Source organism: Protomyctophum parallelum (genome assembly GCF_964188405.1).
Source record: "Protomyctophum parallelum genome assembly, chromosome: 2".
Taxonomy (NCBI): domain Eukaryota; kingdom Metazoa; phylum Chordata; class Actinopteri; order Myctophiformes; family Myctophidae; genus Protomyctophum; species Protomyctophum parallelum.
In genome coordinates, this window is record NC_139699.1 from 56,378,120 (window position 1) to 56,396,533 (window position 18,414).

The 18,414-nt window shown below is 41.4% G+C and overlaps 1 protein-coding gene across 2 annotated transcripts in view; it reads right to left on the minus strand.

Annotated features, from left to right (window-relative positions):
- cd276 (CD276 molecule) overlaps positions 1–17,777 on the minus strand; it is a 181,808-nt gene extending 164,031 nt beyond the window's left edge. Inside the window, exons 1-2 of one of the 2 annotated variants that reach the window (XM_083759870.1) lie at positions 5,452–5,542; positions 5,129–5,257 (exon numbers count right to left, since the gene is read on the minus strand). In XM_083759870.1, the coding sequence (XP_083615996.1) occupies positions 5,129–5,174 (46 nt within the window). In that variant the 5' untranslated portion in view covers positions 5,175–5,257; positions 5,452–5,542. Of the gene's footprint in view, positions 1–5,128; positions 5,258–5,451; positions 5,543–17,451 lie in introns of those variants that run through there. The other variant, XM_083759869.1, reaches the window with a different exon arrangement.
- Between the last annotated feature and the right edge of the window lie 637 nt (positions 17,778–18,414).

Here is an 18,414-nt window from a genome sequence, read left to right on the forward strand (position 1 = left end):
ATTATTATTATTATTATTTCTTTATTTCTTTATTTTCCTAAATGTACTTTTACTTTAGAAATGTATAGCCTTGCTATGTGAATTAGTTTTAATGAATAAAATGTGTTTTTTATAATGGTATGTCAATAATATACAATAATAAGTTAGACAATTTATATGGTTGTATGTCGTCTCCCTGCTCCTCTATTGAGACATTTAGATCATGTCAAAGGTCATGTCTCACCCATAGCTCAACTGTGCAGGAAACCGGGTTCAAATCAAGAGCAAAGTTACATCGTACAGCTTTTATGTATTTCACGTATTTGACAGCGTAGCTATTCAACACTGCAGAGCTCAAGAACCTGATATTAGATTAGATATAGGAAAGTGTGAAGGGCAGCGATCCAGGAATCCCGAGTCGGTGGTGTTGGCTGGACCGCAGTAACTAAGTGACTAACTAAGAGTGCTATTGCTATACTTCCACTGACAGTCAGCTGGGTACACGTGTATCACTGTGTGAGCTACAATAGGCCATTATCAACCAGTTAAAGACCTCCATCAGAGACAGACACCGCCTGATTGTCCCCTCTCTCTCTCTATCTCTCTCTCTCTCTCTCTGTCTCTCTCCCTCCCTCCCTCCCTCCCATGTAGTCAGTCAGTAATGAGCAGGCCAGAGGCTCATTATCATGGCCTCAAAGACACAGTGGAGTCCTAATGAAGCTCACTGCCTGCCATTGGAAAACAGTCTCCTGAGCTGAGACTTGAAATGCATGTGTGCGCGTCGCACTCGTGCGCGCGTGCGTGCAGCCACGCCTTCAAAAGAAAGAGCTGTCCTTTTGACCAGTGCAAGAAATACTTTTCTATTAATATTGCTTAAAGGAACACTTTATCTGCATAATATTGTAGCTGTCGAGGGCAGAAACCTCCTAAACCTTTTTTTCTTTTATTTATTATTTCTCGTAAATTAACACATACTTTGACGTACGACAGCTTCACACAAAAGTATAGCAAAAGTAGCAGTAACAGAGATAGACGGAGCTGGAATATACTCCGTGTTGATCCTTTCCTTGACATGCTGAATTTCCCACTTTTATTTACCGGGTCGTGAAGCGCTATCGAGCGAGCAACCGCGGCCATTTGTTTCACTTTTTATTTTTTTATGATGACACAGGTTTTCACTTCGAGCAGCGCCATTTCTACTGAAGTGAAACTTTGACCGTGTATGAGTTATGTCTCCTGAATTGCTACATCAACCACACAGCCTTCCTGTGGTGGTACAAAAATATGACTAAGGAGTAAGGAAGGACTCCCCGCACGCCACACACCCACTCGCTCTCTCTCTCTCTCTCTGAATCACGGCAAAAGAGAAAAAGTGCAACATCCAGCAAGTTCCTCTCCCCGGACCACCCAACCCTCCCGAATCTGACCAAAGAAAAAAAACGACCAAAGCTATTCCGTTTTACAGGCCGAACAATAAAATAAAAAAATGATAACACAAAAACAACTCACCCCTATAATACCACAAAAGGCATGACCCTTGCACAAACCATACTTAAATACAAGTTATGTCAACTCCTCTAGCAGACTGAAGTTGTTTCATGTTTTTTTGCCTGTCTGGGCTATTAGTTTTGGGAGTAGCCTAGCTGGTCTGAACTGTTGCTCTGCCTTTGAACAAGGATGGAGGAGTGTGAATACTGCAGGGAGTATTGTCTGAATGGTGGAGGCATTTCTCCCAGCAGTGACTGTGACTCGGGTTGGGGGGGGGCGAAGGATAATGGCAGGTCACAGGCAGTGGTGGAAGAAGTCCACAGTAGTAGTGGACGTTTAAAAAAATCAGACCAGTCTGAAGTGAGTGGTGCGGTACTGTGCTGTAGTACTACTGTACACACTAGGGTTTAATGCCGGGATCCCGGGATTTCGGTCCTCCCGGGCATAGGGCACGCAATTTCCCGCCCGAAAATAATTTCGGGACCCGTCGTCCCGGAGTTTTTTTTTTCTTGTTAGAAATTACACTAATTTCTAGAACGGCCTACTACAGCTGCGCAGAGGCAATTGCCAATTAGTCTGCTTGCCACATTATCCTCGCCACCCGTGCAAGCATGGCGTCTGTTTCAGCAGTGTGGGCGGATTTCACGAAACTAAATGATAGTGAAGCTAAATGCAAGACCTGCAAAAAAATCTATAAATGCTGCGGAGGGTCAACTAGTGGTTTGGCTCGACACTTGGCCACCCACAAATCGAGCAGCGGAGCTGCTGCTGAGAGGGAAGATGGGCCTTCCACTAGCAAGCAAACTAAGCTAATGTTCGCTGCAAAGAAACCACTGAATGCGATTCTGGCTCAGCTGGCCGCGGTAGATGGATTTTCATTCAATGCCATTGCAAAGAGTGCTTATCTCCGACATGCCCTGGAGAATGACGGCTACAAGTTGCCAAAAAACCCAGACGAGATAGCAAAGATGGTACAGGGCTATGCGGCGGAGCAACAGAGCATGCTAGTCAATGCCTTTAAAATGAACGCGGGTGCTGGTGCTCGTTTCTCGCTTACAATGGATGAATACACCTCCCTCCAGAACAAGCGATTTATGAACATTAATCTGCACACGGAGGACGAGCATTGGAACCTGGGGGTTTTTCGGATCGAGGGAAGCATGACCTCAGAGCGAGTGGTTGAGCTTTTGGAAAATAAACTTCAAATCTACTCCCTTAACCTGGATGACCACATCGTGTGTGCCACCACCGACGGCGCCTCTGTGATGGTGAAGTATGGAAAATTGGTTCTCCCTGAACACCAGCTGTGCTATTGCCACGCCATCCACCTGGCCGTCACAGATACACTCTACACAAAAAAAGAACGAACGCCGACCCAGTATGCAAATGCTGGGGATACGAGTGATGAGGACGAGGAGATAGGCGACGAAGATGATGACGAGGAGCAGCAAGCAATTCTATCCAGAGCCAATTTGGACAGCACCGTGGAAAAGGTGATTCGATGTAACTAACGTTATGCAGTTGCAAACCACAAGTTTTATTATTTTCTCACTCACTCAGCCTATTAGACCCATTTTATTGTAATTAATTATTATCCATTTTCACCGTACAATTATCCCACCCAGGTTCGAAAGATTGCCAGACATTTCCGACGGTCTCCTCTTTCCAACGAGAAACTGCAGGCTTACGTCAAAGAAGAGTTGGGAAAAGAATTGAAGCTCAATCTAGACTGTCGCACAAGGTGGGACAGTATGAGTGACATGGTGGATCGGTACATTTCGCTGCATCGCCCCGTCTCTAAAGCACTGGTTGACATTCAGCCATCGCTGATTGTCAATAATGATGAGCTGACCATTCTTAAGGAACTAGCAAGTTGCCTGAAACCTGTGAAGATGGGAGTGAAAAGCCTATGCGAAAGAAGAGCAAATCTCCTGAAGGCAGATGGCATTTTCAAGTTCATCCTATCCGAGCTGGAGAAACAGGACACCACCATCTCTCGGGATATGACGGAGGCCATCAGGACCAGATTCGGGGACAGGAGACTGAACAACATTGTGTCTTTGTACAGGTAATAGTCTGAATATTATAGCCTACTTGTTGGAGCTATAATGTTATAGCTTCCCAATTAAAGCGGGTTCATATAATAATAATAATAATAATAATAGGATTATTATTATTATTATTATTATTATAGCCTATTACTTTACATTTTGATATATAGGCTATATTTAACCTATACATTATTTGTTTAGGTACCTCCAAAACCCAGTGATCGTGACTACTGCAGATTTGCTGTTCGCTATGCCCTCCAAAAATGCATTGATGAGGACAGCACTCGGTCTCTGCGAACGCCTGTTTGTAAGTGCCACGGAGCCCCAACCACCAGATGAGGGAACGGAATCAGAAGAAGAGGCGAGTCAGACTACCGTGAGCCTACAAGCCCAACTGCAACAAGAAATCGATGCGTGCATGAGAAGCCCAGACCCCGAGGAAAAGACAGGGAATGACCTGCAGAAAATCATTTCAAAGGAATTTGCGCTCTTTGAAGCAACCAAAGTGCGTCCCAAAAACCTCCAATGCCTCTACATGGCTCTTGGAACCATTCCGCCAACTTCAGTGGAATCTGAGCGGGCCTTTTCAGTGTGCGGCACTTTCGTTACCAAACTGAGAAACAGACTGAGCGACAAATCAATAAATGCACTTTGCTTCCTTAAATCCCACTTCCTCAAATCCCAAATGGAAGAGAAATAAGGTAATCAAGTCATTCAAGTGAGCAAAACGAGTAGCCTGTTTAATTGCCTAGTTTATTTTCAGTTGCATACAGTAGGCCTAGGCCTATAGGAGGCTTTAATGTTACCGCGACAGTGAACCGTTGTGAGCTTGTATATCGGCTAATTGCATTGTTAATTATCTTTTATTTAAAAAAACATGTTTTTCGTTCTAGAAAAAGCTCAAAGAACATTTGATGTTCAAAAAATGTTTTTCGTTCAAGAAAATGCTTAATAAAGTATTCAATCTTGGGAAGTGTATTGTGTCACTCTTTCTGATTAGCGTAGGCTTAGGCCTATATACATTATTAATAATTTAATGTAATAATTTCATTGTACATGTTCATATTTCGTTGATAAATAAAACGTTTTAAACAATGAAATCACTATTCTATTGATAATATTAAGTATCTATACATATAAATGCATTTTGGTGGGCACTTTTTTCTTCTCTTTTGTTTTTATTTCTGACGGGAATTCCCGCGGGAGGCCGGGAAAAGGTCCGCAAATTCCCGGGAATTAAAATGAGCCAAATCCGGGAAAATATTAAACCCTAGTACACACACTGTGTGCGTGTGTGTGTGTGTGTGTGTGTGTGTGTGTGTGTGTGTGTGTGTGTGTGTGTGTGTGTGTGTGTGTGTGTGTGTGTGTGTGTGTGTGTGTGTGTGTGTGTGCGTGCGTGTGCGTGCATGTGTACGTACGTGCATGTGTTCGGCTGCGCAACAGTGACACTTGGAGGTCAACAAACGCTATTTCCGTACTCGGACGGGCAGACAGACACAGCCAGGGACACACATAGCTGTCTATAGTCAAAAATAGCAAAACCACAATGTAGAAATACCCTGTTCGACATTGTATTCGAGTAATGGCAGGGCACAGACAGAAACACCCACCGAGAGTTTGGGCACCCAGCAGCGCAGACAGCAGGAGGGTCAGCATGATCTTCTGGAGGAAGAGGAGGACGAGGAGGAGGAGGAAGGGGTTGTCACAGCACGGAGATGACCTCTTCAGACACGGTGGCACTGCAGGGACGAGAGAGAGAGAGAGAGAGAGAGAGAGAGATGGAGAAAACATCTGATGAGGCTTCATACCTAAACCTGAGCACTGTAGCATACGTGACGTAATGGTGGCTACTATCATGACGGAAAGAGAGAACGCAGGACATGAGTTCTAGTTGGTAGTTGCGTTGCAAATAGTTGGTGAGGACTGGGCTTACAGCATCCGACGGATGCACTCTCCAAAGAGTAGTTTAGTTGGGACTAGCATGTGTCAGTTTTAACTGAGCCCTGCGTTCCCTCAGCCCCTGGGGAGGCAGCATAGGGATGAGGGAATGAAGAGGAAGACAGGCACATCATCAAACCCCCTGAGTTGGGCAGGTGCTGCATGGGCAAAGAGCAGAACAAACTGCAAAAAGTTAAACCCTGCACACTACTACTACTAAGCCTCAGTGAGTTATACTTAGTTGCGCGTCAGTGTTGTGCGCTTTCCGAGCTTGTAGATCTGCTCATTTCATTCAGTGCACGACACCCGACACACAACTAAATCAGCCTTTAGGCTTCAATTCAGACACATTCCTTTGGTGACGTCTAGAGCTTGCATTCTTCATCAGACTGATGATGAGCCCAATGCACAATAGTGCTGTTGTGTTTGTTTGTTTGTTTACAATTTAGGCATTTAACAGACGCTCTTAGGCCTGACTCACACCTTCGCAACAGATTTATTTTTTGTGCTTTGTTTGTTGTATGAGACTTATTGACTGATGCAAGCTCGCAATGCATTTCCAATGGAAGTCACATGGTTTGACGCAACATTTTTGTTGTATGAGGGGGAAACACAGCCGAAAGCCATACAACAAAAATGTTGTGTCAAACCATGTTTGACTTCCATTGGAAATGCATTGGGAGCTTGCATCATTCAATAAGTCTCATACAACAAGCATGCATCAATGTTGTATGCTAGATCGAAAGGTGTGAGTGAAGCCTTAATCCACAGTGATTTACAATAAGCTAAAACAAAAAGTATGGCAATACATCACATACATAAAAAGTAGTTAGCATGAAACATGCGTAAGCTAAAAGCGTACCAGTGGAATATATATATAATGAAACTATACATATAAACTATACATACTATACTATACTATACATATATGCTATAAAGTGCTATGACTACATAAAATGCAAGTCTGTATAAGTCTGTATAAAATGCTGTCTAAGTCTACATAAAGTGCTATCTAAGGGGCTAGGGTAAGTGCTACGGGCCATGATGGAGTCTGAAGAGGTGGGTTTTCAGATTACGGCAGAAGATTGGGAGTGAGGCTGCAGTTCTGACTGCGATGGGAAGTGCATTCCATAGTTTTGGAGCCAGGGAGAAGAGTTTGGGACGTGTGGAGCGTTTTTTAGTGAAGGTACTTCCAGCTTGGCTGATCTGAGTGCGTGGGAGGGTTTGTAGGGTTTTGTTTTGTATTCTGTGCGGGCAGCGACCGGGAGCCAGTGGAGGGAGCGGAGAAAGGGGGAGACGTGTGAGAATTTTGGCTGGTTGAAGACCAAGCGAGCTGTGGCATTTTGGATCAGTTGGAGAGGCTTAAGTGCACATGTTTGTTTGTAAAGGCACACACTACACAGCCCTCTGCTGTAAGGTCGCCGAGTGCTACGGCAAGTGCCACGGGCTAAGATATAGAGGTGGGTTTTCAGACTTTTTCAGACGAGGGCGGAAGGTTGGGAGTGAGTCTGCAGTTCTGATTGCAATGGGAAGTTCATTCCATAGTTTTGGAGCCAGAAGGGAGTCTGGGACGTGTGGAGCGTATCAAGGAGATGAATGTGAATATTACTCCAGTCACTGGAGTCCAGTGTGTACTTATAATAACGTCTTCGTTCCCTGTTAGGTCAGGCCTTACTGTCTTCCCAGTCACATGTACTAGACCAGACTAACAGACAATGAATCTGTCATGTGTGTACGGATGGATGTAAGTGTGTGATTCATCCTTGGCCTTATGACACGCAACAGTTTGTTCTAACAATCTATTCTAGAATGAAGAAGACGTCACTTCATGCTTGTGACTATGACACGAGCTCCCATGGCGTTGGAAACCTTGTATCTCCATATCTCAACCTCTTACAGGTTGTTTTTTGCCCTGCTGTGTCATACTAAGCAGCTTGGGCTCCTCATGCATAGTAGGGAGCATGAGGTCCGTCCGCTGCCCTGGATGGGTTGGCAGATGGATTGTAAGTGCCCAGGATTACATTAGATAATTGACACTGGGTGAAAAAAATGGGTTGCGAAATTGTGGGATAAAAAAACAAGAATAGCCGATTTACAAGCTTCGTGCCGCGAGCCTGTAGATCTGCTATTTTAGCTCATTTAGAAAAATGGATACCGGTGAAAGTGACTGAGTTTTATGAAAAGTAGGACATGAGAGGAACAGACAGACATACAGAAGAGGAGTTCTTGGGGGGGAGGGTGAGTGCAATGAGACAGAGAGAGAGAGAGAGACAGGAAGGGTGAACGCAGTGAGACAGAGAGAGAGACAGGGAGGGGGTGGGGTACTATAAAAGTGACATATAATAGGCATAATAATAGTCAGCATGTTGTGGTTTGGGAAATGTGGTAAAAAACAATAAGAATAGAGTGAGATGGGTATTCCATCCTATGACTCTGCTTCTTATAGCCATATGAAAAGACGTACCTTTGAGAAGTAGTGGACAAGTATAAAGTATTGAGAAATGGACATACTCAACTAAAGTAAAAGTACCTACAAATATTACTTAAGTACAGTACTTCCCACCACTGCCAAAACTCCCCAGAGCTTCCTTCCTAAAATGTATTATCCGATCATATAAAACTAACATTACGTACAAACGTACACGCTGTGTTGTGACAGGATATAATAGCCTATATTGTATACTATAGGCTGTATATTTTTATTTTAGTGGGTTGTGACAGGGTACAGTGTACAGCAGGGGTGTACACACACCTTTTTGACTTGAGAGCTACTTTCAGAATGAGCGGCTCGACAAGATCTACCCATCAGAAAAAAGAAGAAAAAAAAAAAGATGATCACATTGCTAAAAATAGTTTGTTTATTTTCCCATGTGCTGCTATGTTCTTGCACTATGTGTCTCATTGAGTTGTATTTGTTAAATGATTTCTTGGCATGTTGTCCCTAACAAGACAAACATAGCATGAGTTTGAAATAGAGCGCAGTTTTATACAAACCGGACGAGAGACAGGCTTTTTATTTTTTGCCATAGAGTTGATTTATGCATAAAGTGAGGTCTGTTGTTAACCTAAGCCTATATTAACACAACATAAATTACAACCGTTAATATCCCAGGGTTAGGGAATTTAGTTCGATCTTTTTTTAAGCTGATGTTTAAGAGCAAAATGTGTGAAGATTGTAAGCCTTTCTTTGCTCCAGAGATTATTTTATAAATCTATTCAACATCTAAGGGCCGATTCATACTCCTATTTTACCGCTGTTTCAGTAGCACCGAAGAGCCGGCTTTAGGACGGTACCCGCCCCCCCCTAACCTCAAATGAAATCACATTGTAGGCTCTACAGAGCCGAACCGACTTTTATTCGGCTCTAAAATAGGAGTATGAATCGGCAGTACAGTACAGAGTATGAACCCTACCCCCTTAGATAGCATTTCTGTAGACTTAGATAGCATCTGATACAGACTTATAGCATGTTATGTAGACGGCACTATAATTGCATTGTATATAGTCATAGCACGCCATAGTACATATGTATAGCATAGTGGTATATATATATAGTTTATATGTATAGTCTCATAATATAGATATTCCACTGTTACTTTCTTAGCTTACGCATGTTTTATGATAAATGCTTTTTTGTGATGTATTCCCATGCTTTTGTTCTTGCTTATTGTAAATCGCTCTGAGCGTCTGCTAAGGCCCAGGCCGTAGCGTAACGGTCTGGGCACCGGACTGGTGATCCAGTCGCGGTGTGCCGCGGGTTCGACTCCCGGACCCGACACGGCCTTTACCGCATGTCATCCCCCCATCCCTCTCCCGTTTCCTGTCAGCCTACTTTCTATCCCTTAAAAAATCAATAAAGGCGTAAGCCGCAAAAACATATCTTAAAAAAAACAAAAAAAGAGCGTCTGCTAAATGCCTAAATTGTAAATTGTAAATTGTAAGCCTAAGGCAAACATTCCATTGGAAATGTATGAATGATTTGGTTTATTTTATACCCTCTCAGAGTTACGGGGGGTTCGTCCGTGGAAAGACAGACAGACAGGTGTATTTTTAACGCTGGCATGAAAGGTGCAATTGGCTATTTATAGCCAATGTCATTACACCAAATGTCATTACAATGTCATTTCAATATAGACACTGCAAAACAATCGCTATGTCTACTATTCTCGTTTGTAGGAGAGGCAATTAACCCAGACCTGAGGCCGGTTCTGAATTACAAAATGATGTCTTCAAAGTCCTATGCCAGCTTTCTGAAAAACTCACATTGTCATAAATATAGCTAAAATCCAGTGGTGGAAAAGTACTCAGGTTTTACGAAGTAAGAGTATCAATACTGCAATGTAGAAGTACTACAAATAAAAGTCTGAAATTCTAAATACACTGAAGTAAAAGTACAAAGGTATTTGCATCGAAATGTACTTAAAGGACCACTTCACCACTTTTCAACCTATCTTCATATAACCCATTCTGACCGGGCACCCATTTTGGTGTCAGCATCATGTTATGCTTTAGCTATTTTTGAAAAATCGAAGAGCGACTGTGACATTTTTAGAATCTGATCTCAGGTCAGAATGATCTCAGGTCAGAATGGGTTCATCAGACCATTGTGTGTCCGGCGGAAACCTCATATGAATCTGATCTCAGGTCAGAATGGGATAATAGGTCCTCACTAAAAATCATGAAAAAATTGCGCAATTATTTTCTACTCAGTCTGTGTCTCATAGGAGGGCTGTGGGCAGTTCAGAAACTGTCTTCCAGTAACATCATCGATTGAGAATACAAGATAATAAAAACTGCAGGCTTTCTAGTCCTGAAAAGTTGCAATGCGGAAATGGAAGCCATCGTTCTCACGATAAAAGAAAAACTGCCTAATGATGATGATCACTGGAAGACGGTTTCTAAACTGCCCACAGCCCTCCTATAAGAGACACAGATTGAATAGAAAAAAATCGAGCCATTGTATCATGATTATTAGTGAGGTCCTATTATATGAAGATAGGTTGAAAAGTGGTGAAGTGGTCCTTTAATAAAGTACCAAAAGTAAAAGTACTAATTATACATAAGGTTTTCAAATCTATTACAAATAAATAAATTAGCAGAGCTACAAGCTCACAATGTGCCGCATCGCGATGCACTGTGAGCTTGTGGATAATCTATTTTCAAATGGCCAAAATGTATATAGGGCTGAAGTGGTTAATGTATTTTTTGTAATAATAATCAAGTAGTGGAGTAAAAGTACAACCATTGCCTCTGAGATGTAGAAAGGTACGCTACACGGTGAGATCGGTTCTAGGTCAGTCTTTTCTACATCTCAGAGGCAATAGGAGTAAGAACCTCGCGCAGAGCACCGTCAAGCACCTTGAAGCGCTTACCGGCGTCAAGCTGTAACTCTCGCTTGATTATTCCTTTTTATTTCATACGGTAACTTAAAAGCAGTTTATGCATTTTAAATTAACCCATTAACAAATTTGTCATTCTCATCTGTGTCATTTTAGATTTTAGCGTTTGATACTCTATTACAAAATAGCAGATATACAAGCTCACATTGCGTCACTTTGTGCCACTCTGCGAGCAATGTCTGCTATTTTTGAACATTTTTGAAAGAACTTGAAAGTGTGAGCTAGAACTACTGATTTAGAAGGCATTTGTATAATCGGCCTCATAGGTAGGCCTACATAGAAAATAAATGTATGCTTTTTTAAGTTAAAGAGAGCAGTACACTGATTAGTTTCCCAGCTGCTTTGTTTTTCGGTCTTACCAAATGAGTCATTTTAAAGTGGATTCAAGCATTAAGCTCTTACCAAAACTCTCGACCAAATCTCTTTCCATGAGGCTCCGGTTACGGGATGAGCCGAGAGCATGTGGGTATAAGTATATTCAACAAGTTTCCAAAACGCATTGCTCACCACTTGCTCTTGAATCCAGACCCGTATAAACATGTCACAAAAAGATGCTGTGATTGTTCCAGTTTTTTAAGCGTTTATGAGGTGACAGTACTTCATTAGACCACTTGATGTGGTTGTTATGTGCAATGACGTCTTCCCTTTGTATTTGCCTTCTTCCTGAAGGCTGAAGTTCAGGTGGATCACCACCCACCAGGCAAACCAGGCATAAACAGGTGGGCGTGTCCACATAACAACATTATTTGAACAAATGCTGTATACATTTTTGAAAAACATCTTCCTCCTTATACAATAATAATACCTGATGATCATGTTTTAGGGTGGAAAGAAATCAGGTTAGATTTAGATATTTGTTATTTACCCCTCAAATGTCTCCTCTAGACCAAATCTCTTCAGCATAAATAGTAGTATAGCGTTGTGTCGTAGTGACACATTGTGAGCTTGTAGATCTGTTAATGTTACCAGAATGTTAACGACAGAATAAGAAGGATTTGTATGAAGGCAGTAGTTACGCCTAATTTGAATTAAGCCTGGAAATCTGTTATTTTCATGGAGTGACATGGTCGTATGCCAAACTATATCATTTGAACCCTTGGGGGCTTCAGGAATCCTCATAAAGAGAGTAGTATTTCCGTGATAATATTCATGAATTCCTCTGAACAATTTTGAGATATCTGTATTTTACTTTTTAAGTATTTCCATGTTTTGATTTCGTTTTATTCTTCTTCTCACCTACATCTCAGAGACACATATTGTACTTTTTTTTACTACATTATTTGACAGCTTTTGTTACTAGATACAGATTTAGATTATTATTATTATTATTACACTAGAGCGGTAGAGCACACACACACACACAGACAGACAAAGACTGAATTTATAGTTAGATTAACCACAACAGCCCTATTTCAAACTATTCAAACTATTCAAAGATTGCACATCTACAAGTTCACACATTTTTGGGGAAAACCTGAGTACATTTACTTTAGTATTTTAAGTTTATTTTGATGCCAATAGTTTTCTACTTTAACTCAAGTAAACTTTAGAATGCGTGACGTTCACTTGTATCAGCAGCATATTATTATACGGTGGTATTGTTATTACTTCTACAAAACAAGAATAGAAGAATGACATTCATAAATAAGAAGAGTAAAAAATGCTCTATCGAGTGGAAATGCATATTACTTACATATCCAAAACTGATTTGCGTAACGCTGTAATGCAGTGTTTCCCAAACGTTTTAGCCCGTGACCCAAAAGAGAAAATAATGTTTTGCCCGGAAACCCAACCTAGTGAAAATAGCAGATCTACAAGCTCACAACGCGTCGCTTCACGCAGCATGAACGGAGGTATGCCATTGGATGCGTAACTAAACCACCGTCTGGGGTGGGTGTCTCCATTGTTCACCCACCAGGAAGCCATCAAAGGCCTGACGTCTTCTAAATGACTCAAAGTTCTTTCCCTGTCCCATGCCAAGTAAAATCCCCCCGTTTTCCCTTGCATTTATTATCTGACTTTTATTATCCAGCTCAACATCAAGGGTCAACACAAGCTGACCGCAGCTGCAGTCTGAACTGTAGGATTCCAGACACTCAGAGTACAATATACTGGAGGAGCTGTACAGTGTACGGTCAATATAAAGCATGATAAACATAAATAACAGTGTTAGGGGGAAAGAAAGACATGGTATTTTGATGTCACCACACTAAAATCGCCAGTGTTTACAATCTAACAACTTGAACCCTGCAGCCCTAGTGTACCTATTGTGGGGCAAACTGAAAATAGCAGATCTACAATATTAGCTAGTATTGTGAGCTTGCCTTGTTGATCGCCAATTTTCGGCGAAGAGATTTGGCGTTGAGGGGGGAAAAGATGATCTAGCATAGAACCTTGGGGGACTCTGGCTAACCAAGTATATCGTTGCTGTCGGACAGAAACCTCTTATCTCCATATTTTAACTTTTTGTGTTTTTTAGTGAATTGATGCCCTTTACTCATACAGCGTCTCACGAAAGCATGGAAAGTAGCATATCCACGTGCTCGGGTGGCACAGTGGTAAAGTCCCTGCCCACCCACCACCACGGAGAGGCTGTGGGTTTGAATCAACCGTGGTGCAACTGGCTTTGTCGGGCGTTCATGCGATATAGTACAATTAGCCCATGTTCGCAGGAGGGAAACCGGTTGGGGAGGATGGTCGTTGCATGTAATCCTACTGGCTGGGGGCGGCACCTGTCAGCGGGGAGTGTTGGGCGGGAGGAGTAGGACGAAGGCTCTATGTCCTCCCGGTGGGGGCACCTCACTGGCAGGTGAATCAGTAATGCTACAACAGCAGTGACACAGACATGTGGGTGGGGAGTAATCAATTGGCATACCGTAACTAAATTGGGGATTAGTGGGTAAAACATATTGGCTACATACAAAATAAAATAAAGTAGCAGATCCACAAGCTCGAAACGCAGTGCGAAGCGACACCTTTCGAGCTTGTAAATCTGCTACTTTTGCTATTTTTGAACTTAAGTTAGGGCCGGGACTAATTGCGATTAATTTAGATTAATTAACTACAGAAAAAATAATCGCGATTAACTACAGATAAATTAATCGCACTTTTTTTTCACCGCGGAACGTTTCTCACTGGGCGCTTTTCTATAGTACTGAAAACTGGAAATAATAAAAAGTCACCCCATTTTGTGTTGCCTAGAACTGGAGGTCTGACAAAAAACAGTAACAATATGAAGTAAGTACAGCTTTGTGATGTCACTGAGATGTACTTGTTACTGTTACAATTTATTTTCAGACCTCCAGTTCTAGGCAACACAGAATGGGGTGACTTTTTATTATTATTTCCACAACAGGTATATTAATGACAGTAAAATGTTGAAAATGAGTGGTATGCTGTAGTCACTATTCGTTGATTCACTGGGATACCAAAAAACATTAAAAAAAAAGGTTTCTCGCTGTTCTCGGGTTGAATATTGATATGCGATTAAAATGCGATTAATCTAGATTAATTAATCGCAAAGCCTCTGATTAATTAGATTAATTTTTTTAATCGAGTCCCAGCTCTATAAAAAATATAAGTTCAAAGTTGTAACAGTTTCCACCGACAGAGACGATATTATACAGTATACTATACTGACATACTGTGGGGTGAAAGTGGTTTGAAAATCAGAGTGTGTACTAATGGAACCAAATGGACCGGTAAGTGTCTACAAAAGCCTCTTCAAAAGCACATGACAATGTAAATAAATAAATGTGCACATTGTCAACAGTATACACAAAAAGAGCAACAGTATTGCTCTTTTTGTGTATATTCTTAACCTATAAATACATTATATTTTAATGATTCAATGAAATTAATATGTTCTATTACATTGGTCGCTGGAGGACTGCCTGAAAGGTGTTGAAGTTAATTCAGTATAAGTGGCTTCATGGCCTTTTAAACGCAATCATAAGCAACATTGGTTTTGATGGTTTATTGTTCTAAGGGTTATTAAGCTTTTCAGTGAGGTCAAAAGCATTAACAAATAAACCCATTGTAGAATAATATCATCCCTAGATGTTGAGAATTGTAATAGTGTTTTTTTTTATGGCCCAGGTATTGTCATGCAATTATAATTGGAAGTCTCTGGCAAATCCCAGCCTTGCTTTCCCTGTGAGTCAGTTAATGATGTGGTACTGATGTCCAACCTGCCTTTAGGTCATCCATCTCCAACAAAGGTCAGCATGAGCATTAACATGATGCATGAGATCATTTGGGCCTTAACTTCCCATATGTGTTGCACTCAGCTTGCTTCATGCGTGGTTACTGAAAGCTATTAGCATTGTACATGGTATTCCCCTATGCCAGTGGATGTCAACCAGTGGTCCGGGGACCACCAGTGGTCCTTGAGGGGGTTGCAGGTGGTCCCCAGCTAAATGATGGAGAGTTGGTAACCATACAGTATGGACCCTTATAGATCTTTAACTCTTGATACGATAGCGTAAAATGAAAATTCATGTTATGCTCTCGAGAGTTAAATTATTGTTTAACATCTGCATTACTTAATTTACAAGAAGTCTACACAATTAGAGAGAATGTAGAATTGTAATTTTGATCATCGTTTGCCTGTTATTATCTCTCCTAATGGTACCAACATCAATACAGCATGGAATTGTGGACAAAACCAAACAAAATATTTGTACGTTTTGGGTCTCCTGCTCTTGCCCTGTGCCGTATGGAAAACATTGTCATTTTCAAACCACTTTATGTCTCGTGATGAGGGAGAGACACCCTTATCAAGAAAGCAGGAATGTTTATCTCAACTAAAGGGCCATGGCATGGCCCCCACTGTACCTTCAAGGCAACCCCCCTCCTGCTCACATCAGCTAACACAGGAATGCTGTCTGAAGCTTCCTTAAAACACCCTGGACAACGATCCACACGTCAATTGCTCTTCTCCCTCCTGGCTGCCAAACTGTGCAATAAACTCCCCATTGTAGTCACAACTGTAGACTCGCAACGCAATATATTTTTGACTAATGTTAATTCCAATTAAAACTTCACACCAAATAGCCTACCATGGGAACATTTCGGGGACATAATCTAGCGCAGTGGACCATTTAGAATGTTCTAAATGGACCCTACAGTTACAGGTCTGTAGCTCTAAGTGTACAAAACTACAAATGGAACTAAATGGACCCTGCATGTATACTCAGAGGGTATCAGGTACCGTCGCCCATACTCCATCTCACCCTCGTTTTCTTCTGCCAACCTCACGCCGACCACTCTTGTTTCTGTATTTTGTTTAACTGATTAAAGTTAGAAATAAGTTTTAACTGGGGTTAAGTTTAGGAATAATTATGTTTGGCAACGTTTTACTAAGGTTAAGGTTAGGAAAGATTTAAGCTTAATTTACTTAGGTTACTTTAGGAATACCAGATTGCTGTACGCCTGGCGCGAGTTGGTAAAAGGGCGACTTTGTTGTATTCACACAGATATGGGGGGTTGGGGGTCCTTGAAATTAAGAAGTTTGAGAACGACTGATCTAGTCACAGAAAAAAGAAAACTTGTCTTTGATCCAAATCAGATTATAGGATTTCCTCTTGGGCACTACTATGTTTGCAGTTTACTATGAAAGACTATTGTATCCCACAGGAAGTTGTAAATCCCGCCAGGAAATCACAGCTGCTCTCCTTAATGTGATATATAGACTATTTATATGGGCAACATCAGGCTAGGTGTCCTTTCAGGACAAAACCACTGCACAGCACTGACTTCAAACTAAGTAAATAATACATTAAAAGACTAGTGTAAACCTAATGCATATGAACAGTCTATATGGATTGTAAAAGTAGCAATAGCGATATAGAAATACAAATGGTACTCTCTTACAAATAAAATGCATGTCTTTTAAGAGTATAAGATAGGCTTACGTGCTTAAAGTATATGTTTTGAACTAATCTAAATCTGCAAAGTAACTGTAAAATATGAAAGTGTCAAGTGGCATAAGGAGTATGCCTCTGAGATATATAGTAGAGTATACAAGTATAAAGTAAAAGTAGCCTGCCTCATAATTGTAGGCTGCTAGGCTATAGGCTACATCAGTAGGCTACATAGGCTTCACTGATGATTTCACTTCACTCATGTTGTACAAATAAATAGCATCTGACCCAAAAGTGAGTGAATATCATGGTCTGGTCTGAGGATGTGATGTTGGCATGTTGGCATTCACCATTTTGGATACAAAGTTGCCAGCTCGTGCAGTTACAGTATGGAAAATGTTGCTGTTCTCACCTTTTGTCAAAGGGGGGCGCCGCGCATTGCATTTCATTCATAAATGCTACATTATCGGGTAATAAACACATACCTGTGGTACAGGCCTCTGGTTTGCAACGAAAACGGTCTATTTAGAAACAGTAATTTCATACCGACACCGTATTTACTTTAGTTTGTCAAATATTAAAACAGTTGCCCCCGGCCGGTCAGTCCGCGGGATACGTATAGTCTTCAGCTGTTGCGTGGTCTTTGGAAACCCCCATTCTCGATATAGCATCATTATTTATTTACGTATCATTTCTCATTTGTTTTAAATACACAATTTGAATAATCCTTACCATGTTCTGAATGATGTTCAGAGAACAAAAGTTAAATCACCGAGCAGCATCCAGCCATGCAGCGGTTCATGAGTGGCTCTTTCTCTTTCAGCAAAGCAGGCGGTCTTTATATTTTCTTGTAGTACATTCCCCTTTACAGTAAATAAAAACACAGAGAAGCACTGTGCTACTTCAACAGACGCGACTGACTGTTTGTCTGTTTATAATAATCCTATAGTTTGCGGTCAGTGCGCCGTCAAAGATTGTACGGATTTAAGTTCCATTGATTTGGGACGATTCTCTGTTCACAGAAACAAACCACTCCTCACACACCGCTTTGTCCAGCGGTGATGTCACACTGTCTGGGGGGATGTCTAACCTGCTGTATGTCCCCACGGAGTCGGACCACGGCCAGATCTCGACCACTGGCACTCAGATTTGTTTTAAGTAGCAATTAAGTCCTAGCTGTTGTATTCAAATGTATACTTGAATAAAACTATAAAAGTACAAATGGCATCAAACTATAGCCGGGGCACAGACAGTTCACCAAACTATACATTTGTCATTTGTTCAATGATGTTTGTCAATTGTTTTGGGAAGTAGCCGAAATTTAAAATGGGACTTTATATAGTAAATATTAGGTTGTGTGATATGATAATAACCTATAGGCCTAAAAATGAAAAAGAAGTGTTGTGTTGTGTCTAGTCTGTGTGCAGTCTCCCAGATCAGCGACAGCAATGCTTGCAGTTGCACTGCAGCAGGAGGAAAATCAATCAGGGATTAGGGTGATTTGGAGACATAACATCATATCATGGTTTCCTCTTTCCTGTAGCTACAATTTTCTGATTTTCGTCCACGTCCACTCGTTGCACTGTGAATTTATGAAGTTATACAATTCAAATGCAATAATAGCAGGCTAATGTTTCGTGATTTGTCTGCGATGCAGGGTGAGATAAAGACCCCACTGTAGTGCATTTTACTGCA